At 49.9% G+C, this 25,146-nt stretch overlaps 1 protein-coding gene across 4 annotated transcripts in view; it reads left to right on the top strand.

Annotated features, from left to right (window-relative positions):
- LOC103471770 (transcription factor COE3-like) overlaps positions 1-25,146 on the top strand; it is a 115,576-nt gene that overhangs the window by 67,690 nt on the left and 22,740 nt on the right. For 2 of the 4 annotated variants that reach the window (XM_081611998.1, XM_081611996.1), the window contains exons 8-10: positions 481-598; positions 1,132-1,262; positions 3,529-3,655. In XM_081611998.1, the coding sequence (XP_081468124.1) occupies positions 481-598; positions 1,132-1,262; positions 3,529-3,655 (376 nt within the window). Of the gene's footprint in view, positions 1-480; positions 599-1,128; positions 1,263-3,528; positions 3,656-25,146 lie in introns of all 4 variants that reach the window. The other 2 variants (XM_081611997.1, XM_081611995.1) reach the window with 1 other exon arrangement.

The following is a 25,146-nucleotide window of genomic DNA, read 5'->3' as shown; positions in this document are numbered from 1 at the left end:
AATGTTACAGGTGTATTTGAAGACATCTATGTTGGGAAATTATATTGACAATAAATATTTTACCGCAGTCAGTGCATTAAGTCTGTTTCTTAAGTTATAACTCTTCAAACGGCGCCATGATGGAAAAACATCTCCAAGTGGTAAAATGTTGCTAGCAAACAGATCAAAACCCAGTAATTTTGCTTCAGAAATGGCTGTAAAGGTAAAAACTGTGAATGAAAGGATCCTGAAGGTGGCGCTGTGGGGCAGTTCTGGGTGTTTCTGGATGCTAATGCAGCTCATTGGTTAGTGATTCTGGTTCAGGCAGCAGGTTTTATACTGGTTGGACCCACTGGACCGACGGGGATTTATAGCATCACATCCCAATTCAGAACCAGTTTTATTTGCAATGAGTTCATTATTTACGTTTAGCATAACTGGAACTTTGTCTTCAATAAACGACGTGCAGAGCAGTGACCCGGTCCGACCTCTGGTCCCCAGGTGGTGGTGTCCACGACGGTCAACGTGGACGGACACGTCCTGGCCGTCTCCGACAACATGTTCGTCCACAACAACTCCAAACATGGCCGCCGCGCCCGGCGCCTGGACCCGTCCGAAGGTAAGCCGTCCATCAGAACCGGCAGATCCGACCCGGCCGCGTCCCGTTCGGTCCAAATGGTCCCCCATAGGCGCCGGTACCGTGGCGCAGCGGCCTGGGATGTTTCAGAGGCGATAAAGCTGCAACATCTGCTGCTCCGTCTGCTGGAGCTCAGAGATGAACTGCCAGCAAACCGCCTGCCCCCCCCAGCCTGTTTCTGCCCCCCGCCAGCCTGTTTCTGTCCCCCCCCGCCCCCCCCCTGTCTCCGTCCCCCCCCCCCTTTTGTCCCCCTGTTTGCGCCCCAGAATGCATTTGGCTCCGCTGCAGCAGCTGCAGCGTCGAGTTTTTCCGCCTTTCATCCAGATTAGTTGATGAACTCGGAGCAGCGACTGACTTGGTTCATGTGTCGCCTTCAGCTTCTCTGACCTCTGACCTTTCCCAGCTCCCTCTTGGCTGGAGACAGAATTACAACACTGAACGCACTGGGGCCTTGTTGGCGCGGAGAGGTCAGAGGTCACGTAGTGACCTGCCGTTGTGTGTGTGTCTCCAAGCAGCCACGCCGTGCATCAAGGCCATCAGCCCCAGCGAAGGCTGGACCACCGGCGGCGCCACCGTCATCCTCATCGGGGACAACTTCTTCGACGGCCTGCAGGTCGTCTTCGGCACCATGCTGGTCTGGAGCGAGGTCAGGGCCCGGTTCTGGTCCGGTCGGGTTCTTCATAACGCTGCTGCGGATCTGTTGCTCTGGTTCTGGTTCTGCTCAGTGACTGGGTTCTTCTGGTTCTGGTTCCTCTGGTTCTGGTTCCTCTGGTTCTGGTTCTGCTGGAAACTCTGTAACTTGTTTTAGTTTTTAACTGAGCAGCAGCCAGTGGAGCGTTTCTTCTTCTGCAACGTTCATCCAACCGCAGCATCCAACCGCAGCATCCAACCACAGCATCCAACCGCAGCATCCAACCGCAGCATCCAACCACAGCATCCAACCGCAGCATCCAACCACAGCATCCAACCGCAGCATCCAACCACAGCATCCAACCACAGCATCCAACCACAGCATCCAACCGCAGCATCCAACCACAGCATCCAACCCAGCATCCAACCGCAGCATCCAACCACAGCATCCAACCGCAGCATCCAACCACAGCATCCAACCGCAGCATCCAACCACAGCATCCAACCGCAGCATCCAACCACAGCATCCAACCACAGCATCCAACCGCAGCATCCAACCACAGCATCCAACCGCAGCATCCAACCACAGCATCCAACCGCAGCATCCAACCACAGCATCCAACCGCAGCATCCAACCACAGCATCCAACCGCAGCATCCAACCACAGCATCCAACCGCAGCATCCAACCACAGCATCCAACCGCAGCATCCAACCACAGCATCCAACCGCAGCATCCAACCACAGCATCCAACCGCAGCATCCAACCACAGCATCCAACCGCAGCATCCAACCACAGCATCCAACCGCAGCATCCAACCACAGCATCCAACCGCAGCATCCAACCACAGCATCCAACCGCAGCATCCAACCACAGCATCCAACCGCAGCATCCAACCGCAGCATCCAACCACAGCATCCAACCGCAGCATCCAACCACAGCATCCAACCGCAGCATCCAACCACAGCATCCAACCACAGCATCCAACCACAGCATCCAACCGCAGCATCCAACCGCAGCATCCAACCGCAGCATCCAACCACAGCATCCAACCGCAGCATCCAACCACAGCATCCAACCGCAGCATCCAACCACAGCATCCAACCGCAGCATCCAACCACAGCATCCAACCGCAGCATCCAACCGCAGCATCCAACCACAGCATCCAACCACAGCATCCAACCACAGCATCCAACCGCAGCATCCAACCGCAGCATCCAACCGCAGCATCCAACCACAGCATCCAACCGCAGCATCCAACCGCAGCATCCAACCGCAGCATCCAACCACAGCATCCGACCGCAGCATCCGACCGCAGCATCCAACCGCAGCATCCAACCACAGCATCCAACGAAAGTTTTCCAGTTCCATTTTCCAAGATTTCAATCCCAGCTGGTGAAATCGTTAAGTTTACTCCAAACCAGAACCAGTTCAGTGATTTGGACCCACTAAGAATGCAGCTCGAGCCATTATCATCATCATCATCATCATCATCATCATCATCACCATCATCACCATCATCATCATCATCATCATCATCACCATCATCACCATCATCATCATCATCATCATCATCATCACCATCACCATCACCATCATCATCATCATCACCATCATCACCATCACCATCATCATCATCATCACCTTCATCATCATCATCACCATCACCATCATCATCATCATCATCATCACCATCATCATCATCATCATCATCATCATCATCACACGCTTTGATCAGCGAAGCTGCTGCTTCTTCCGATCGCTCCTGACGGGTCGTCCTTCTGCAGAACCGGTTCAGAACCTCCATCTCGTGCCCAGCAGCATCTAGACTTGTCGCTGGTTCAACTCCCCAGAACCATCAAGGTTCAGTCCGGTTCTGCTGATGATCTGGTTACTGGACTCAGATGTGCGGGCCAGAGAACCCAGAACCCGATTCTACATAAGAACCCGTTCAGCTGCACAGATCCGGCTGAAGCCTACTGAACCAGAACCACATCAGAGCAGAACCCTTCATGGTTCAGAGTAAATATGTGGATCCTGAAGTTGGTTTCTGACATGTGGAACAATCTGACCCAGTTGGTGGTTCTGATATCAGAACCAGAGGCCGGCACTACAGGTTCTAGAACTAATCTCAACCCTGCAGAACCCTCGAGAGTTTTAGGGGCAGAAGAAGAGTTCTGCGAGGTTCTACAGGGTTGGGTTGGTTCTGACTCCAGAACTGGTTTGGGTTGATGATGATGATGATGATGATGATGACCTGGTTTTCCTCGGGTCTCCATACAGCTCATCACGCCCCACGCCATCCGGGTCCAGACTCCGCCCCGGCACATCCCCGGGGTCGTGGAGGTCACGCTGTCCTATAAGTCCAAACAGTTCTGCAAAGGAGCGCCGGGTCGCTTCGTCTACACCGGTGAGTCTCCATGGTGACGAACAACCTTCCTCACCTGTCTGCCTCCTCTTCATGGCTCCAGGTGGGTCTGCAGCCCGGTTCTGGTCCAATCGGTCCACTCTCTATAGGAGACCACTAACCTCTAACTGGAACCAGGATCAGGTTCTGACTGCAGTGATATGAAGAGAAGGTTCTCCTCTGGGTCTCCCCTCTGGTTCTCCTCTCTGGTTCTCCTCTGGTTCTCCTCTCTGGTTCTCCTCTCTGGTTCTCCTCTGGTTCTCCTCTCTGGTTCTCCTCTGGTTCTCCTCTGGTTCTCCTCTGGTTCTCCTCTGGTTCTCCTCTCTGGTTCTCCTCTCTGGTTCTCCTCTGGTTCTCCTCTCTGGTTCTCCTCTGGTTCTCCTCTCTGGTTCTCCTCTCTGGTTCTCCTCTGGTTCTCCTCTCTGGTTCTCCTCTGGGTCTCCTCTCTGGTTCTCCTCTGGTTCTCCTCTCTGGTTCTCCTCTGGTTCTCCTCTGGTTCTCCTCTGGTTCTCCTCTGGTTCTCCTCTCTGGTTCTCCTCTGGTTCTCCTCTGGTTCTCCTCTCTGGTTCTCCTCTCTGCTCCTCTGGTTCTCCTCTCTGGTTCTCCTCTCTGGTTCTCCTCTCTGGTTCTCCTCTCTGCTCCTCTGGTTCTCCTCTCTGGTTCTCCTCTCTGGTTCTCCTCTGGTTCTCCTCTCTGGTTCTCCTCTGGTTCTCCTCTCTGGTTCTCCTCTCTGGTTCTCCTCTGGTTCTCCTCTGGTTCTCCTCTCTGGTTCTCCTCTCTGGGTCTCCTCTGGTTCTCCTCTCTGGTTCTCCTCTGGTTCTCCTCTCTGGTTCTCCTCTCTGGTTCTCCTCTGGTTCTCCTCTCTGGTTCTCCTCTCTGTTTCTCCTCTGGTTCTCCTCTGGTTCTCCTCTCTGGTTCTCCTCTCTGGTTCTCCTCTCTGGTTCTCCTCTGGGTCTCCTCTCTGGTTCTCCTCTCTGGTTCTCCTCTCTGGTTCTCCTCTGGTTCTCCTCTCTGGTTCTCCTCTGGTTCTCCTCTCTGGTTCTCCTCTGGTTCTCCTCTCTGGTTCTCCTCTGGTTCTCCTCTCTGGTTCTCCTCTCTGGTTCTCCTCTGGTTCTCCTCTCTGGTTCTCCTCTCTGGTTCTCCTCTGGTTCTCCTCTCTGGTTCTCCTCTCTGGTTCTCCTCTCTGGTTCTCCTCTGGTTCTCCTCTCTGGTTCTCCTCTGGTTCTCCTCTCTGGTTCTCCTCTGGTTCTCCTCTCTGGTTCTCCTCTCTGGTTCTCCTCTCTGGTTCTCCTCTGGTTCTCCTCTCTGGTTCTCCTCTGGTTCTCCTCTGGTTCTCCTCTCTGGTTCTCCTCTGGTTCTCCTCTCTGGTTCTCCTCTGGTTCTCCTCTGGTTCTCCTCTCTGGTTCTCCTCTGGTTCTCCTCTCTGGTTCTCCTCTGGGTCTCCTCTCTGGTTCTCCTCTCTGGTTCTCCTCTCTGGTTCTCCTCTCTGGTTCTCCTCTGGTTCTCCTCTCTGGTTCTCCTCTCTGGTTCTCCTCTCTGGTTCTCCTCTGGTTCTCCTCTGGTTCTCCTCTCTGGTTCTCCTCTCTGGTTCTCCTCTGGTTCTCCTCTCTGGTTCTCCTCTGGTTCTCCTCTCTGGTTCTCCTCTGGTTCTCCTCTCTGGTTCTCCTCTGGTTCTCCTCTCTGGTTCTCCTCTGGTTCTCTCTGGTTCTCCTCTGGTTCTCCTCTCTGGTTCTCCTCTGGTTCTCCTCTGGTTCTCCTCTCTGGTTCTCCTCTGGTTCTCCTCTGGTTCTCCTCTCTGGGTCTCCTCTGGTTCTCCTCTCTGGTTCTCCTCTCTGGGTCTCCTCTGGTTCTCCTCTCTGGTTCTCCTCTCTGGTTCTCCTCTGGTTCTCCTCTCTGGTTCCCCTCTCTGGTTCTCCTCTGGTTCTCCTCTCTGGTTCTCCTCTCTGGTTCTCCTCTCTGGTTCTCCTCTCTGGTTCTCCTCTGGTTCTCCTCTCTGGTTCTCCTCTGGTTCTCCTCTGGTTCTCCTCTGGTTCTCCTCTCTGGTTCTCCTCTGGTTCTCCTCTGGTTCTCCTCTGGTTCTCCTCTCTGGTTCTCCTCTCTGGTTCTCCTCTCTGGTTCTCCTCTGGTTCTCCTCTCTGGTTCTCCTCTGGTTCTCCTCTCTGGTTCTCCTCTGGTTCTCCTCTCTGGTTCTCCTCTGGTTCTCCTCTCTGGTTCTCCTCTGGGTCTCCTCTCTGGTTCTCCTCTCTGGGTCTCCTCTCTGGTTCTCCTCTGGTTCTCCTCTCTGGTTCTCCTCTCTGGTTCTCCTCTCTGGTTCTCCTCTGGTTCTCCTCTCTGGTTCTCCTCTGGGTCTCCTCTCTGGTTCTCCTCTGGGTCTCCTCTCTGGTTCTCCTCTCTGGGTCTCCTCTCTGGTTCTCCTCTGGTTCTCCTCTCTGGTTCTCCTCTCTGGTTCTCCTCTCTGGTTCTCCTCTCTGGTTCTCCTCTGGTTCTCCTCTCTGGTTCTCCTCTGGTTCTCCTCTCTGGTTCCCCTCTCTGGTTCTCCTCTGGTTCTCCTCTCTGGTTCTCCTCTCTGGTTCTCCTCTCTGGTTCTCCTCTCTGGTTCTCCTCTGGTTCTCCTCTCTGGTTCTCCTCTGGTTCTCCTCTGGTTCTCCTCTCTGGTTCTCCTCTGGTTCTCCTCTGGTTCTCCTCTCTGGGTCTCCTCTGGTTCTCCTCTCTGGTTCTCCTCTCTGGGTCTCCTCTGGTTCTCCTCTCTGGTTCTCCTCTCTGGTTCTCCTCTGGTTCTCCTCTCTGGTTCCCCTCTCTGGTTCTCCTCTGGTTCTCCTCTCTGGTTCTCCTCTCTGGTTCTCCTCTCTGGTTCTCCTCTCTGGTTCTCCTCTGGTTCTCCTCTCTGGTTCTCCTCTGGTTCTCCTCTGGTTCTCCTCTCTGGTTCTCCTCTGGTTCTCCTCTCTGGTTCTCCTCTGGTTCTCCTCTGGTTCTCCTCTCTGGTTCTCCTCTGGTTCTCCTCTCTGGTTCTCCTCTGGTTCTCCTCTGGTTCTCCTCTCTGGTTCTCCTCTCTGGGTCTCCTCTGGTTCTCCTCTCTGGTTCTCCTCTGGTTCTCCTCTCTGGTTCTCCTCTGGGTCTCCTCTCTGGTTCTCCTCTCTGGGTCTCCTCTCTGGTTCTCCTCTGGTTCTCCTCTCTGGTTCTCCTCTCTGGTTCTCCTCTCTGGTTCTCCTCTGGTTCTCCTCTCTGGTTCTCCTCTGGGTCTCCTCTCTGGTTCTCCTCTGGGTCTCCTCTCTGGTTCTCCTCTCTGGGTCTCCTCTCTGGTTCTCCTCTGGTTCTCCTCTCTGGGTCTCCTCTGGTTCTCCTCTCTGGTTCTCCTCTCTGGTTCTCCTCTCTGGTTCTCCTCTCTGGTTCTCCTCTGGTTCTCCTCTCTGGTTCCCTCTCTGGTTCTCCTCTGGTTCTCCTCTCTGGTTCTCCTCTCTGGTTCTCCTCTCTGGTTCTCCTCTGGTTCTCCTCTCTGGTTCTCCTCTGGTTCTCCTCTGGTTCTCCTCTCTGGTTCTCCTCTGGTTCTCCTCTCTGGTTCTCCTCTGGTTCTCCTCTGGTTCTCCTCTCTGGTTCTCCTCTCTGGTTCTCCTCTGGTTCTCCTCTCTGGTTCTCCTCTGGTTCTCCTCTGGTTCTCCTCTCTGGTTCTCCTCTCTGGGTCTCCTCTGGTTCTCCTCTCTGGTTCTCCTCTGGTTCTCCTCTCTGGTTCTCCTCTGGGTCTCCTCTCTGGTTCTCCTCTCTGGGTCTCCTCTCTGGTTCTCCTCTGGTTCTCCTCTCTGGTTCTCCTCTGGTTCTCCTCTCTGGTTCTCCTCTGGTTCTCCTCTCTGGTTCTCCTCTGGGTCTCCTCTCTGGTTCTCCTCTGGGTCTCCTGGCGTTGGGGAGGTTCAGGTTCTCTAGCTGGAACCGGACCGGCACTCCGGGCCTCCCCACCCCTTTTCTCCTCTCTCCTCTCTCCTCCAGACTCATTGTGCGCTGTATCTCGCTCGCCATCGAAGCGTTTCCCGCCTGCGATTATTCCTCAGAATATCCAGATGTCATTCAAAGCAGCAGAAAGGTCAGACGAGGGCGGCGGCGGCGAGCGATAAGTAAATGTCATGGCGTCGGCGCTGAAGGACCCGGCGTGTTCGGCTGTCTGTTAAACACCGTTTATCGTCTTCCAGCCGCCGCGGACGCCAACAATGGCCGACTGCTTTTCAATGCTAATCTGAGATCCCAACCCAGATAGAGGCGGTTCTGCTCCTCGGGAGCCCAGCAGGGGGTCCGGCACGGCGTTCACCTCTCATCATGCAGGAGACGAGTCCGGTCCGGAATGTCCGTGGTGATGCTGAAGTTCTGGTTGCCCTCAGAGGTTCTAATGGTTCTGGTTCTGACAGCACAACACATTTAGAAACCTACTGAGCATGCTCAGTGTAACTCCTGTTAGGTGTGTCCATCTGGATCACAGAACCAGAACCAACAAACCCGATCCTGCAGCGTTGACCCGTCCAAAGCCATGTGTCTCCAGGTTTCTACAACGATCCTCACCCGCCTGACGTCGGGTCCAGATGTCCTCCTGCTCCTGAAGGTACCAGCGTTGTGGGCGGAGCTTTGGATCAGTGCAGCTTTCGACACGGTTGACCGCAACATTTTACTGAACCGACTGGAGAGTCGGGTCGGACTCTCCGGTCCAGAACTCAGCTGGTTTGAATCCTACATAAAGAACAGAGATTTCTTTGTTTCAATCGGAAACTTCTCATCAGAGAGGTCAAAGGTCACATGTGGGGTAACCCAAGGTTCAATCCTAGGACCCCTTCTTTTCAATATTTATCTGCTCCCACTGGCTCAGGTTATAAGATCAGCTACCAAAACTATGATGATACACAGCTCTACATCACGGTGTCACCAGGTGACCTTTGACCCCATCCAGTCACTGAATAGATGCTTAGAACAGATCAATGAGTGGATGAGACAAAACTGAAGTTATTATCTTTGGACCTAAAGATGAGCGAACCAGAATCAATGCACAGCTTCAGTTATTACAACTGAAAACCAGCGATCAGAACGAAACCTGGGAGTAGTGATGACCTCTGACCTCTGACCTGAACCTTCAGAGCCACATTAAGACAGTCACAAAGTCGGCCTTCTATCACCTGAAGAACATCTCCAGGATTAGAGGACTGATGTCTCAGATCTAGAGAAACTCATCCATGTTTATCTTTAGCCGCATTGATTCCTGCAGCAGCGTCTTCACAGGTCTGACTGATAAATCAATCAAACAGCTGCAGCCGATCCAGAAGCTGCTGCTGCTGTTCTGACCAAAACCAGGAAGATGGAGACATAACTCCAGGTTTAAAGTTCCTCCTCTGGCTCCCTGTAGCTCAGAGAATAGACTTTAAAATCCTGATGCTAGTTTATAAATCACTGAACGGTTTAGCATCACAATACATTAAAGATCTGTTATTGCTGTACCAACCGTCTGGACCCCTCAGGTTCTGGTTCTGCTCTGCATCCAGAACCAGAACCAAACGAAGAGAAGCAGCATTCAGCTTCTATGCACCATAAATCTGGAACAAACTTCCAGAAAACTGTAAAACAGCTGAAACACTGAGAGCCTTTAAATCTCAACTTAAACCCACCTGATAAAGTTACTAATGGCTAAATTAGGGTTTTGATGTCTTTGATGTTTTTATCTTTACTTTTCATCTAGTTAGTAACTTCTTTTTATTTCTCTTTCACACTGTTTATGTAAAGCCCCCGGGAAACGTCCCAGTTAGACGAATCTATTTCCACGGCTGTGAGAATCCATGTTAAATGGGCTTTTAACTAAAACTCAGAGGTGAGACGTTTAACTGAAGTCCTACAAGAAGTTTTAATGTTTTTATCTTTAACCTTTTTTTTCTTTAAAAAAAATTCTCTGTCTTTCTCACTGTTTATTCAATGTCACCTGCTGTTTTCATTTTAATTATGTGAAGCACTTTGAAATGCCTTCCTGCTGAAATGTGCTGTACAAATAAAACTTGACTGATTGATTGATCGGAGCGTTGGGTCGGACCTTTGGGTCGGACCTTTGGGTGGCAGCTTTGGGTCGGAACGTTGAGTCGGAGCGTTGGGTTGGACCTTTGGGTCGGACCTTTGGGTCGGACCTTTGGGTGGCAGCTTTTGGTCGGAACGTTGAGTCGGACCTTTGGGTGGCAGCTTTGGGTCGGAACGTTGGGTCGGACCTTTGGGTCAGACCTTTGGGTGGCAGCTTTTGGTCGGAACGTTGAGTCGGACCTTTGGGTGGCAGCTTTGGGTCGGAACGTTGAGTCGGAGCGTTGGGTTGGACCTTTGGGTCGGACCTTTGGGTGGGAGCTTTGGGTCGGAACGTTGGGTCGGACCTTTGGGTGGCAGCTTTGGGTCGGAGCGTTGGGTTGGACCTTTGGGTCGGACCTTTGGGTCGGACCTTTGGGTGGCAGCTTTGGGTCGGAGCGTTGGGTTGGACCTTTGGGTCGGACCTTTGGGTCGGACCTTTGGGTGGCAGCTTTGGGTCGAAGCGTTGGGTTGGACCTTTGGGTCGGACCTTTGGGTCGGACCTTTGGGTGGCAGCTTTGGGTCGGAACGTTGAGTCGGACCTTTGGGTCGGACCTTTGGGTGGCAGCTTTGGGTCGGAACGTTGAGTCGGACCTTTGGGTCAGACCTTTGGGTGGGAGCTTTGGGTCGGAACGTTGAGTCGGACCTTTGGGTCGGACCTTTGGGTGGGAGCTTTGGGTCGGAACGTTGGGTCGGACCTTTGGGTGGCAGCTTTGGGTCGGAGCGTTGGGTCGAAGCGTTGGGTTGGACCTTTGGGTCGGACCTTTGGGTGGCAGCTTTGGGTCGGAACGTTGAGTCGGACCTTTGGGTCAGACCTTTGGGTGGGAGCTTTGGGTCGGAACGTTGGGTCGAAGCGTTGGGTTGGACCTTTGGGTCGGACCTTTGGGTGGCAGCTTTGGGTCGGAACGTTGAGTCGGACCTTTGGGTCAGACCTTTGGGTGGGAGCTTTGGGTCGGAACGTTGGGTCGAAGCGTTGGGTTGGACCTTTGGGTCGGACCTTTGGGTCGGACCTTTGGGTGGCAGCTTTGGGTCGGAACGTTGGGTCGGACCTTTGGGTCAGACCTTTGGGTGGGAGCTTTGGGTCGGAACGTTGAGTCGGAGCGTTGGGTTGGACCTTTGGGTCGGACCTTTGGGTGGGAGCTTTGGGTCGGAACGTTGGGTCGGACCTTTGGGTGGCAGCTTTGGGTCAGAGCTTTCGGTCGGACCTTTGGGTCAGACCTTTGGGTCGGAACGTTGGGTCGGAGCGTTGGGTCGGAGCGTTGGGTTGGACCTTTGGGTCGAAGTTTTGGGTCAGACCTTTGGGTCGGAGCTTTGGGTCGGAGCGTTGGGTCGGAACGTTGGGTCGGAGCGTTGGGTCGGAACATTGGGTCGGACCTTTGGGTGAGAGCTTTGGGTGGCAGCTTTGGGTCGGAGCGTTGGGTCGGAACGTTGGGTCAGAGCTTTGGGTCGGAGCTTTGGGTCGGAGCTTTGGGTCGGAACGTTGGGTCGGAGCTTTGGGTCGGAGCTTTGGGTCGGAGCTTTGGGTCGGAACGTTGGGTCGGAGCTTTGGGTCGGAGCGTTGGGTTGGACCTTTGGGTCGGACCTTTGGGTGGCAGCTTTGGGTCGGAGCTTTGGGTCGGAACGTTGGGTCGGAGCTTTGGGTCGAAGTTTTGGGTCGGAGCTTTGGGTCGGAGCTTTGGGTCGAAGTTTTGGGTCGGAGCTTTGGGTCGAAGTTTTGGGTCGAAGTTTTGGGTCGGACCTTTGGGTGGCAGCTTTGGGTCGGAACGTTGGGTCGGAGCTTTGGGTCGGAGCTTTGGGTCGGAACGTTGGGTCGGAGCTTTGGGTCGAAGTTTTGGGTCGGAGCTTTGGGTCGAAGTTTTGGGTCGAAGTTTTGGGTCGGAGCGTTGTGATCGGAGCGTTGGGTCGGACCTTTGGGTGAGAGCTTTGGGTCGGAACGTTGAGTCGGAGCGTTGGGTCGGAGCTTTGGGTCGGAACGTCGGAGCTTTGAGTCGGAACGTTGAGTCGGAGCTTTATGTTGGAGCTTTGGGTCGGAGCTTTAGGTCGGAGCATTGAATTGGACCTTTGGGTGGCAGCTTTGGGTCGGAGCATTGAGTCGGAGCGTTGGGATCAGAGCATTTCGATCGGAGTGTTTCCCACATTCCCGCCTGTCTTCCTCCCCGCGGCTTAGAGCAGCTTGAGGATTTGATCCGACAGCTCCGCTCTGAGAATCTGGCCGAAGGCGAGAAGCGCTGAGAGGAATGACAAGGAGCCTGTAGCAGAGCAGGAGATAAACGGATTGCTCCTGCAGCTTTCCGCTCTTCATTTACACATCTCCACCGTTCCGACCGCGTTTCAAGGCGGGAAATGCTCTTCTATTGCGGAAGGGTCTCAGAGCTGTTTGGATCCGTTTACTGACAGCAGATCGACCAGAGGGTTGTTGCTAGGGAACGGCAAAGGATCAATAATGGAGAGACAAACCGATTCAGAAATCAATAAATGAAGATGTTTCCACGTTGGACACTTTTGCTGTTTGCTGTATTACTACGGACAACTGAGTGTTTCAGCGCAGGGGAGTGAATTATGGACCAAACCAACTTTATTTATAAAGCAGTTTAAAACAACCACAGCTGATACAAAGTGCTGTGCATTAAAACACAACATAATAATAAAATAAAATAAAAAAATAGTTTAAAAACAAACATACAATTTAAAACTAGATCCTGCTGTAAACTAGATCCCCAAGTAAAATAGATGGTTTAAGACGAGCTTTAAAGTGGACAGTGAAGGGGCGTCTCTGACCTGCCAAGGCAAGTCGGTCCATAACTTTGGACCCAGGACAGAGAAGCTCTGACCCTCTGAGCCTCCTGGACCTCTGGACCTCCAGGAGCAGCTGGACCTGAGAGACCGATGGGGCCCGTAGGGGTGAAGAAGCTCAGAGGTCAGCCGGGCCAAGATTATGTAGTGATTTAAAAACAAACGTAAGAATTTTAAAATGAATCCTAAAATATCCAGGCAGCCAGTGAAGTGAGGCCAGGTCAGGGGTCAGGGGTCACATGCTCCCTCTGTCCAGTTCCTGTTAAAAGTGGTGCAGCAGCATCTGAACCAGCTGCAGCGACTGACTGACTCCCAGATGAAGGGAGTCACATTAATCCAACCGAGTGGAAATAAAAGCCTGGATCATGTTTCAACATGGAAAGAAAAGATTTCACTGACGCCCATCGCCTTAAACGATAAAAGCTGGACTTAACCACGGCTCTGATCTGGCTGTCCAGTTTACAATCACCTTAAAACCAAGATCTGTAATAACAGGTTTAAAATAAACCTCCAAGGGTCAAAGGTCAACAGAGGAGGACTCACAGGAGCCACTGGGTCCAAACACCATCACCTCTGTTTTCATTAAAGTTTAAAAAGTTCAGTATTATTGTGAATTATGGTGTATTATATTAAATTATGGTGAATTATGGGAGTGTATGCATAGGGGGAACGATGGGTGCTGAATTATTGCAGCGTTTGGCCACTGATTTCCAGAGAGCTCGGTTTTCCCAGGAGAGTCAACCCCTCCCAGCTCCCTCATTATTTCAGCTTTTCATCATCACAGCTCATCCTCTTCCTCCTCAGCTGCACCAGAGGTTCTGAATCTAGGAGACCCAGGAGGAGAGAAAACGGAGATGATGGCGGTCAGGTTTCAGGTTTGATTGTCTGAGAAAAAGATTTGTGGACTGGGCCTGACTGAGCGGGTCTGGTACCAGACCGGTTGGACCGGTGTGTGAAGTGTCGCTGTACATTCCAGATCAGTAAACGTTCTACTGGTTCTGATGGGTCAGGTGTTGAATCTGCGTCTGAGCCTGTCAGTCTGTGTTGGTTCTTGTTTCAGGCCCGGTTCTGCAGGAACTCAGGCATGTTGTGCTTTTCGGACCTTCTGGATCCCTGGAGGTTCGCTGAGATTAGCAGCCCTTCAAAGTAAAGCGCTCGTTGTTTTCTGGTTTATTGCAGCTGATGTAGAAAGTTCCCCTGGCGTTTGCTGCAGTTCCTCTCCGTATCTGGACGGAGCGTCAGGTAATCTGCCGGTTCTGGTCCAGATGTGTGGATGAAGTGGTGCCGCTCCTCTCTGATCTGTTTTATTGTTTCGTTAGTGTCAGAGTAACACCTGGAGGTAATTATGTTGAAGCTGCTGCGGCCCGGCAGCTGACCCGCTCGCCGTCGTCATGGAGAGCGGTGCTCCATCAGAACCATCCACAGCGAGCATCAGGACCACTTCATCCCAATCCAACCACCGGCTTTGGATCAGATCTAATCCGACTGGATCAATCCGATGGAAACATGAAGCTGCAGGCACTCCAGATGCTTCCGTTCAATTAAAATATAAAATGATTTCTTCTTCATGTTTTGTCAGGAAATAACAGTTTATCTTTCCAGAAGGTGTTAGCAGCACCAAGCGGTTTCCTCTGAGTCGGAATCACCTCCTTCCTCCCGGGGCGTTGTGTTGAAAGCTCCCATCTGTCTGAGGAGCTAAAAATACCAGCAGCAGATGTTTAAGGGAAGCTTCTCACCTGAGCAGCAGCTTCTCAGTTCCAGAGGCGTCACCAAAACTCAAATCAACCGCCATCCATGACTGACGGGTCGCACAGAACCTCTCAGATGACCCGGATAACAAACGACACCATAAATCTTTATTAAACAGAGATGTTACCCTGGATTGAGTTGACTAGAAATCCCATCAGGCTTCTTGCTACAAGGTCAAGAATGCAGTGAAAGATAAAGATGTTGAGATCTGGACGATCCAGAACCCGGAACCACAGTATAGACAGTGAAGAACATCTGGAAGGCCTGGAAAACCAGCAAAGGCCTGGAAAACCAGCAAAGGTCTGGAAAACCAGCAAAGGCCTGGAAAACCAGCAAAGGCCTGGAAAACCAGCAAAGGCCTGGAAAACCAGCAAAGGCCTGGAAAACCAGCAAAGGTCTGGAAAACCAGCAAAGGTCTGGAAAACCAGCAAAGGCCTGGAAAACCAGCAAAGGTCTGGAAAACCAGCAAAGGCCTGGAAAACCAGCAAAGGCCTGGAAAACCAGCAAAGGTCTGGAAAACCAGCAAAGGCCTGGAAAACCAGCAAAGGTCTGGAAAACCAGCAAAGGCCTGGAAAACCAGCAAAGGCCTGGAAAACCAGCAAACGTCTGGAAAACCAGCGAAGGCCTGGAAAACCAGCAAAGGCCTGGAAAACCAGCAAAGGTCTGGAAAACCAGCAAAGGCCTGGAAAACCAGCAAAGGTCTTCAGAGCTGCTTGGTTTCCTACATCAGTTTAAGTCTGGGTGTTGTTGGGTCCAACCGGACCTCTAGAAGGTACCATTGGTGCAGTCAGATAATTTATCCAGTTTTTCGTATCCACTGATAGAAAACGTTCTTACAGGTTTCTTTCATCAGACATACAGGCTGCGTTAAAGAACTCGTACTTTTGAAAGTTTCATCAGTTTTACAGACTACAACGATCTGCAATAACAATCTAAAGGGAAACTACCGGGTTGAGTACCCTGTAGTTTTGGTACCATGTAGTTTTGGTACCATGTAGTTTTGGTACCATGTAGTTTTGGTACCATGTAGTTTTGGTACCATGTAGTTTTGGTACCATGTAGTTTTGGTACCATGCAGTTTTGGAAACTTAACGTCAGAGTTTTAGTTGCTGTTAAATCTCAATGCTTTATATTTTTTGGGTTTTGGGAACAGGTCCTGATCCAGACTCGTCTCAGGTTGCCATGGTAGCGATGATGTCTGGTAAGGTGGAAGATGGAGTCCGCCGTGACGGGCAGAACTCACCTGTCCAGCTCGGAGCCGTTTCCTCGTCTGAGCTGGGGCTTTTTACCGTTCAGCTGTCTATCAGGGACTTCCTGTCCTTTCAGCAGAGACACATTTCAAAGAAGTCCACTTCAGGGACTTGAGGAACTAATGGTGAGTAATTAGTCATTTCTGCGGGGCATTTTTAGCTGCTGTTCCTGAAAATAACAACTCGTCGGGTCGGAGGCCTATTTCTTCTAGACACAGGTTGTTATTGGCTGATTGGCAGACGGACGCCTCCAAACACAGAGCTCAGAGACGACTCTTCAGGGAAGGGAGTGAAGGTTACGTGAAGCTCTGAGGTTCCCAGGTGGGAAGAGTGAGATCAAACTTGGAAAGTTGTCCTCATTGGAGGACGCAATGGAAGGTGATCAGAGACGGTCTGTCCACTCCTCATCCTTGTCTGGATGAGGAGACGCCGGATGAGATGAGGAACCATAATAGTCCAAAAGACAGGCAGATCCTGCTGCTCGGATGTTTGGGGTTAAGGAGGCCAGACTTTTCGGCCCTCTGTTGTTGCTATGGCGTCTGAATGATGAACTGATGGATGGAGGAATGAAGCTGCAGATCAGATCCCTCAGTCGATGCTTTGTGGCCACTTGAAAACAAATAAGCATGTCGCCCCCCATCATCAGTGGCATTGGGCGGCGAGGCGGCGCTGACCCGCATCAATCACCGGGCCGGCTGACAGCGCGCCGTCCAGGATGATCAGAGCAATACAGCAGGAAGCCACGCAGCGTCTGGCTGAGTGTTCCTGCCACTAACGCACCGTCTCCGTGGAAATGCAGCGGCCAGGCCCGTCTCCTGGGTGGAGGATCGGAGAGAAGAACGATGGAAAAACACAGAGAGGATGAAGATGAACCTGCGGAGACGTTCCAGGGGTTGAAGCTGGACTGGGACCGGCGTGTGTACTGGGTTCCCGAAGTGGTTTTGGTCCTGGTTGAACTGGTTTTATTTGCAGCTCCTCTGTCAGAATGCAGAGGTTTCTGTGCTGACGCTCAGCCTCGTCTCCTCTGAAGCTGCAAATCTAGCATCGCTAAATTAGTTTAACACGGCGCCCGCCTCCGCGCTCCGCTCCTCTTCCTCTCCTCGCTCTCTTAGCTGCCTAATCAGTGAGCGAGCCCATCAGCAGGACGCCGACCAACCATTTGATCCCCCAGCCAGCGGAGAGCAGAAAGCCGAGAGGACCATAAACACTTGATTAAATATGGGAGGAATCAGCCGGAGCCGAGCGACGGCCGCCGCGTCCCCGCTCGCTCAGCAGCAGAGGAAAATCAATAGGAATTACCTGGAGAAAGTGGCACTGATGCCTGGAATTGCAGCATATGTTTACACTAAATCAGGCAATCTGTCTTCATATGGCGCTGTAATGTGAGGGGTTGGCCGGGGGGCCGGGGTCGCTCTCCAGTTACCGCCCGTCACGGGGAGGCAGCAGCGGAGCTCCGAAAGCGGCCAATGGAGCGCGAGGTCAAAGGTCGGCCAGATTTTAAAGGAGACTCATTTCTGTCAGCAGGGGACTTACGCATCTTTGAATCTTCATCCTGACATTCCTCCAGGAAGAGTCGGAACGTCACCGTGAGACGGGAGCATAAATATTCACGCCGCTTCAACCCAACAGATGTCCTAGTCCAAACCCCCAGGACCAGGAACCAGCGGTGCGTTGGCCTGCGGGTGTTCTGAGGTTCTGCAGAGAACATGGCGGAACATTCTTCGTGATCTTTAAGGACGGTCGTCATGGTGATGAGATGCTCTTCTTCTGCAACAAAAAGGAAGACCTGAGTCTGGGGTCAAAGTTCAGCTTCCACCCTGAATGTTCAGCCATCAGATCAGAGCTGATTAATGGGTTACAGTGGCCTAGTAAAAGTCCAGACCTGAGAATTGGAGAATGCTTTAAAGTTCCCAGCTGGGCTCCACTGCCTCAGGACTCTCGGGTGAAAGGGGTTAAAGGTCAAGCCTTTGGGAGAGGAGCAGATCTTCATCAACATGTTTTGTGTTGAAAAGGAAAACAGGAGAAAAAGTTCTGAGCTTCATCAAACGCACCACTTCCCCCCATCGGGTGTCAGTGGGACTTTGACTGGACCGCAGTCGCTCCCGTGGAGCTCCTGGCTGGTTCCAGAGGTTCTGATGTTCGCGGGCAGCTGATTATTATCGCCGTTCATAGTCGCTGCTCCTCCCCCTCCAAAAAGTCTCTCTGGGATCCCGAGCGCTGTGCGGCGTGAGGAGGTAATAGATTCTCTGTTTCCTGTCTGGGAGGCGGGCGCAGCAGGAAGTTGGCGGCGAGGGCCGCGTCCCTCAGCGCTCTGTCACCCCTCACACATCATCGTCTCCACCTCAGCCTGAAAGCCCCTTTTCTCCTCCGCCGCCGCTCCAAACCTGCTCCGACAAATTTGATTTAGCAGCTCGCCGCAATCCCATTCCCGGAAAAGAAAACAAATATTGTTATAATGGTAATAACATCTATTCGGAGCGGCGGCGACAAACGGTGGCGCAGCCTTTGAAGGAGACCCCTCCGAGCTGCGGACGGCTGCCTTATTCTTATTCATGAAAGCGGCGGTTATGCATATTAGCACAAACTAGCTATTCTCCTCAGCAGCAGTTCAGGTGTCAATCATCCTTACAGGATACAAGAGGCAGCAGCCACAAAGCCGAGGGGGCAGGATCGCCTGACAAATTGTCCCCAAAGTCAAATTTGACAGCCTTTTATGATTAATGGGCTTGATTATGGAGAAGTGTCTCCCTGAACTCATTTCCGGGTGTTTCTGCCGCTCCACTCGCTGCTGCAGCAGGACGGCTGATTGTTGGCGGAGCTGAATGAGTGGAAGGAAAGAAAAGATGGTTGGAACTGAATTAAGGAGGAATGAGGCGATTCCTTAACAACGGGCAAATCTGCTATGAACGCAACACTCTGAAGACCAACCACAGGACCGCCGGGTTCCTGAAGAGTTCTTAGATCGTTCTCTAGATCGTTCTTCTCATCGTTCACTAGATCGTTCTCTACATGGTTCTCCACATTGTTCTCCAGATCGTTCTTCTCATCGTTCTCCACATTGTTCTCTAGATCGTTCTCATCGTTCTCTAGATCGTTCTCATCGTTCTCTAGATCGTTCTCCACATTGTTCTCCACATTGTTCTCTAGATCGTTCTTCTCATCGTTCTCTAGATCGTTCTCCACATTGTTCTCCACATTGTTCTCTAGATCGTTCTTCTCATCGTTCTCTAGATCGTTCTTCTAATGGTTCTCTAGATCGTTCTCTAGATCGTTCTTCTCATCGTTCTCCACATTGTTCTCTAGATCGTTCTTCTCATCGTTCTCCACATGGTTCTCCAAATCGTTCTTCTCATCGTTCTCCACATTGTTCTCTAGATCGTTCTTCTCATCGTTCTCTAGATCGTTCTTCTAATGGTTCTCTAGATCGTTCTCTAGATCGTTCTCCACATGGTTCTCCACATGGTTCTGCAGATCGTTCTCCAGATCGTTCTTCTCATCGTTCTCTAGATCGTTCTACAGATCGTTCTCCACATGGTTCTCCAGATCATTCTCTAGATCGTTCTTCTCATCGTTCTCTAGATCGTTCTCTAGATCGTTCTTCTCATCGTTCACTAGATCGTTCTCTACATGGTTCTCCACATTGTTCTCCAGATCGTTCTTCTCATCGTTCTCCACATTGTTCTCTAGATCGTTCTCATCGTTCTCTAGATCGTTCTCATCGTTCTCTAGATCGTTCTCCACATGGTTCTCCACATTGTTCTCTAGATCATTCTTCTCATCGTTCTCTAGATCGTTCTCCACATTGTTCTCCACATTGTTCTCTAGATCGTTCTTCTCATCGTTCTCTAGATCGTTCTCCACATGGTTCTCCACATTGTTCTCTAGATCATTCTTCTCATCGTTCTCTAGATCGTTCTCCACATTGTTCTCCACATTGTTCTCTAGATCGTTCTTCTCATCGTTCTCTAGATCGTTCTCCACATGGTTCTCCACATTGTTCTCTAGATCATTCTTCTCATCGTTCTCTAGATCGTTCTCCACATTGTTCTCCACATTGTTCTCTAGATCGTTCTTCTCATCGTTCTCTAGATCGTTCTTCTAATGGTTCTCTAGATCGTTCTCTAGATCGTTCTTCTCATCGTTCTCCACATTGTTCTCTAGATCGTTCTTCTCATCGTTCTCCACATGGTTCTCCAAATCGTTCTCCAGATCGTTCTTCTCATCGTTCTCCACATTGTTCTCTAGATCGTTCTTCTCATCGTTCTCTAGATCGTTCTCCAGATCGTTCTCTAGATCGTTCTTCTCATCGTTCTCCAGATCGTTCTACAGATCGTTCTCTAGATCGTTCTCCACATGGTTCTCTAGATCGTTCTCCACATTGTTCTCTAGATCGTTCTCTAGATCGTTCTCCACATGGTTCTCCAAATCGTTCTCCAGATCGTTCTTCTCATCGTTCTCCACATTGTTCTCTAGATCGTTCTTCTCATCGTTCTCTAGATCGTTCTTCTAATGGTTCTCTAGATCGTTCTCTATATCGTTCTCCACATGGTTCTCCACATGGTTCTCCAGATCGTTCTCCAGATCGTTCTTCTCATCGTTCTCTAGATCGTTCTACAGATCGTTCTCCACATGGTTCTCCAGATCATTCTCTAGATCGTTCTTCTCATCGTTCTCTAGATCGTTCTCTAGATCGTTCTTCTCATTGTTCTCTAGATCGTTCTTCTCGTCGTTCTCTAGATCGTTCTGTAGATTGTTCTTCTCATTGTTCTCCAGATCGTTCTCCACATGGTTCTCCAGATCGTCCTCTAGATCGTTCTCCAGATCGTTCTCTAGATCGTTCTTCTCATCGTTCTCCAGATCGTTCTACAGATCGTTCTCTAGATCGTTCTCCACATGGTTCTCTAGATCGTTCTCTAGATCGTTCTCCACATTGTTCTCTAGATCGTTCTCTAGATCGTTCTCTAGATCGTTCTCCACATGGTTCTCTAGATCGTTCTCTAGATCGTTCTCCACATTGTTCTCTAGATCGTTCTCTAGATCGTTCTCCAGATCGTTCTCTAGATCGTTCTCCACATTGTTCTCCACATTGTTCTCCACATTGTTCTCTAGATCGTTCTCCAGATCGTTCTCTAGATCGTTCTCCACATTGTTCTCCACATGGTTCTCTAGATCGTTCTTTAGATCGTTCTCCACATGGTTCTCTAGATCGTTCTCTAGATCGTTCTCCACATTGTTCTCTAGATCGTTCTCTAGATCGTTCTCCACATGGTTCTCCAGATCGTTCTCTAGATCGTTCTCCACATTGTTCTCCACATTGTTCTCTAGATCGTTCTCCACATGGTTCTCTAGATCGTTCTTCTCATTGTTCTCTAGATCGTTCTTCTAATCGTTCTCTAGATCGTTCTCCACATGGTTCTCCAGATCGTTCTCTAGATCGTTCTCCACATGGTTCTCTAGATCGTTCTCCACATGGTTCTCTAGATCGTTCTCCACATGGTTCTCTAGATCGTTCTCTAGATCGTTCTCCACATGGTTCTCTAGATCGTTCTCCACATGGTTCTCTAGATCGTTCTCTAGATCGTTCTCCACATGGTTCTCCAAATCGTTCTCCACATGGTTCTCCAGATCGTTCTCCAAATCGTTCTCCACATGGTTTTCCACATTGTTCTCCAGATCGTTCTTCTCATCGTTCTCTAGATCGTTCTCTAGATCGTTCTCCACATGGTTCTCTAGATCGTTCACTAGATCGTTCTCCACATGGTTCTCCAGATCGTTCTTCTCATCGTTCTCCAGATCGTTCTCCAGATCGTTCTTCTCATCGTTCTCTAGATTGTTCTCCACATTGTTCTCTAGATCGTTCTTCTCATCGTTCTCTAGATCGTTCTTCTAATGGTTCTCTAGATCGTTCTCTAGATCGTTCTCCACATGGTTCTCCACATGGTTCTCCAGATCGTTCTCCAGATCGTTCTTCTCATCGTTCTCTAGATCGTTCTACAGATCGTTCTCCACATGGTTCTCCAGATCGTTCTTCTCATCGTTCTCTAGATCGTTCTCTAGATCGTTCTTCTCATTGTTCTCTAGATCGTTCTTCTCGTCGTTCTCTAGATCGTTCTGTAGATTGTTCTTCTCATTGTTCTTCTCATTGTTCTCCAGATCGTTCTCCACATGGTTCTCCAGATCGTTCTCTAGATCGTTCTCCAGATCGTTCTCTAGATCGTTCTTCTCATCGTTCTCCAGATCGTTCTACAGATCGTTCTCTAGATCGTTCTCTAGATCGTTCTCTAGATCGTTCTCCACATGGTTCTCTAGATCGTTCTCTAGATCGTTCTCTAGATCGTTCTCCACATTGTTCTCTAGATCGTTCTCCACATTGTTCTCTATATCGTTCTCCACATGGTTCTCTAGATCGTTCTCTAGATCGTTCTCCACATGGTTCTCCAGATCGTTCTCTAGATCGTTCTCCACATTGTTCTCTAGATCGTTCTCCAGATCGTTCTCTAGATCGTTCTCCACATTGTTCTCTAGATCGTTCTCCAGATCGTTCTCTAGATCGTTCTCCACATGGTTCTCTAGATCGTTCTCTAGATCGTTCTCCACATGGTTCTCTAGATCGTTCTCCACATTGTTCTCTAGATCGTTCTCTAGATCGTTCTCCACATGGTTCTCCAGATCGTTCTCTAGATCGTTCTCCACATTGTTCTCCACATTGTTCTCTAGATCGTTCTCCACATGGTTCTCTAGATCGTTCTTCTCATTGTTCTCTAGATCGTTCTTCTAATCGTTCTCTAGATCGTTCTCCACATGGTTCTCTAGATCGTTCTCTAGATCGTTCTCTAGATCGTTCTCCACATGGTTCTCCAGATCGTTCTCCACATTGTTCTCTAGATCGTTCTTCTCATCGTTCTCTAGATCGTTCTCCACATGGTTCTCCAGGTCGTTCTCCACATGGTTCTCTAGATCGTTCTCCACATGGTTCTCTAGATCGTTCTCCACATGGTTCTCTAGATCGTTCTCCACATGGTTCTCTAGATCGTTCTCTAGATCGTTCTCCACATTGTTCTCTAGATCGTTCTTCTAATCGTTCTCTAGATCGTTCTCCACATGGTTCTCCAGGTCGTTCTCCACATGGTTCTCTAGATCGTTCTCTAGATCGTTCTCCACATGGTTCTCTAGATCGTTCTCCACATGGTTCTCCAAATCGTTCTCCACATGGTTCTCCAGATCGTTCTCCAAATCGTTCTCTAGATCGTTCTCTAGATCGTTCTCCACATGGTTCTCTAGATCGTTCACTAGATCGTTCTCCACATGGTTCTCCAGATCGTTCTTCTCATCGTTCTCTAGATTGTTCTCCACATTGTTCTCTAGATCGTTCTCCACATGGTTCTCCAGATCGTTCTTCTCATCGTTCTCTAGATCGTTCTCCACATGGTTCTCCAGATCGTTCTTCAGATCGTTCTTCTCATCGTTCTCCAGATCGTTCTTCTCATCGTTCTCTAGATCATTCTACAGATCGTTCTCCACATGGTTCTCCAGATCGTTCTTCTCATCGTTCACTAGATCGTTCTCTACATGGTTCTCCACATTGTTCTCCAGATCGTTCTTCTCATCGTTCTCCACATTGTTCTCTAGATCGTTCTCATCGTTCTCTAGATCGTTCTCATCGTTCTCTAGATCGTTCTCCACATGGTTCTCCACATTGTTCTCTAGATCATTCTTCTCATCGTTCTCTAGATCGTTCTCCACATTGTTCTCCACATTGTTCTCTAGATCGTTCTTCTCATCGTTCTCTAGATCGTTCTCCACATGGTTCTCCACATTGTTCTCTAGATCATTCTTCTCATCGTTCTCTAGATCGTTCTCCACATTGTTCTCCACATTGTTCTCTAGATCGTTCTTCTCATCGTTCTCTAGATCGTTCTTCTAATGGTTCTCTAGATCGTTCTCTAGATCGTTCTTCTCATCGTTCTCCACATTGTTCTCTAGATCGTTCTTCTCATCGTTCTCCACATGGTTCTCCAAATCGTTCTCCAGATCGTTCTTCTCATCGTTCTCCACATTGTTCTCTAGATCGTTCTTCTCATCGTTCTCTAGATCGTTCTTCTAATGGTTCTCTAGATCGTTCTCTAGATCGTTCTCCACATGGTTCTCCACATGGTTCTGCAGATCGTTCTCCAGATCGTTCTTCTCATCGTTCTCTAGATCGTTCTACAGATCGTTCTCCACATGGTTCTCCAGATCATTCTCTAGATCGTTCTTCTCATCGTTCTCTAGATCGTTCTCTAGATCGTTCTTCTCATTGTTCTCTAGATCGTTCTTCTCGTCGTTCTCTAGATCGTTCTGTAGATTGTTCTTCTCATTGTTCTCCAGATCGTTCTCCACATGGTTCTCCAGATCGTTCTCTAGATCGTTCTCCAGATCGTTCTCTAGATCATTCTTCTCATCGTTCTCCAGATCGTTCTACAGATCGTTCTCTAGATCGTTCTCCACATGGTTCTCTAGATCGTTCTCCACATTGTTCTCTAGATCGTTCTCTAGATCGTTCTCCACATGGTTCTCCAAATCGTTCTCCAGATCGTTCTTCTCATCGTTCTCCACATTGTTCTCTAGATCGTTCTTCTCATCGTTCTCTAGATCGTTCTTCTAATGGTTCTCTAGATCGTTCTCTATATCGTTCTCCACATGGTTCTCCACATGGTTCTCCAGATCGTTCTCCAGATCGTTCTTCTCATCGTTCTCTAGATCGTTCTACAGATCGTTCTCCACATGGTTCTCCAGATCATTCTCTAGATCGTTCTTCTCATCGTTCTCTAGATCGTTCTCTAGATCGTTCTTCTCATTGTTCTCTAGATCGTTCTTCTCGTCGTTCTCTAGATCGTTCTGTAGATTGTTCTTCTCATTGTTCTCCAGATCGTTCTCCACATGGTTCTCCAGATCGTCCTCTAGATCGTTCTCCAGATCGTTCTCTAGATCGTTCTTCTCATCGTTCTCCAGATCGTTCTACAGATCGTTCTCTAGATCGTTCTCCACATGGTTCTCTAGATCGTTCTCTAGATCGTTCTCCACATTGTTCTCTAGATCGTTCTCTAGATCGTTCTCTAGATCGTTCTCCACATGGTTCTCTAGATCGTTCTCTAGATCGTTCTCCACATTGTTCTCTAGATCGTTCTCTAGATCGTTCTCCAGATCGTTCTCTAGATCGTTCTCCACATTGTTCTCCACATTGTTCTCTAGATCGTTCTCTAGATCGTTCTCCACATTGTTCTCCACATGGTTCTCTAGATCGTTCTTTAGATCGTTCTCCACATGGTTCTCTAGATCGTTCTCTAGATCGTTCTCCACATTGTTCTCTAGATCGTTCTCTAGATCGTTCTCCACATGGTTCTCCAGATCGTTCTCTAGATCGTTCTCCACATTGTTCTCCACATTGTTCTCTAGATCGTTCTCCACATGGTTCTCTAGATCGTTCTTCTCATTGTTCTCTAGATCGTTCTTCTAATCGTTCTCTAGATCGTTCTCCACATGGTTCTCCAGATCGTTCTCTAGATCGTTCTCCACATGGTTCTCTAGATCGTTCTCCACATGGTTCTCTAGATCGTTCTCCACATGGTTCTCTAGATCGTTCTCTAGATCGTTCTC

This window comes from Poecilia reticulata, chromosome 10 (genome assembly GCF_904066995.2).
Source record: "Poecilia reticulata chromosome 10, P_reticulata-male-v2, whole genome shotgun sequence".
Taxonomy (NCBI): Eukaryota; Metazoa; Chordata; class Actinopteri; order Cyprinodontiformes; family Poeciliidae; genus Poecilia; species Poecilia reticulata.
The sequence above is the reverse complement of the archived record's forward strand: the minus strand, read 5'-3'. Positions and strand labels throughout refer to the sequence as shown.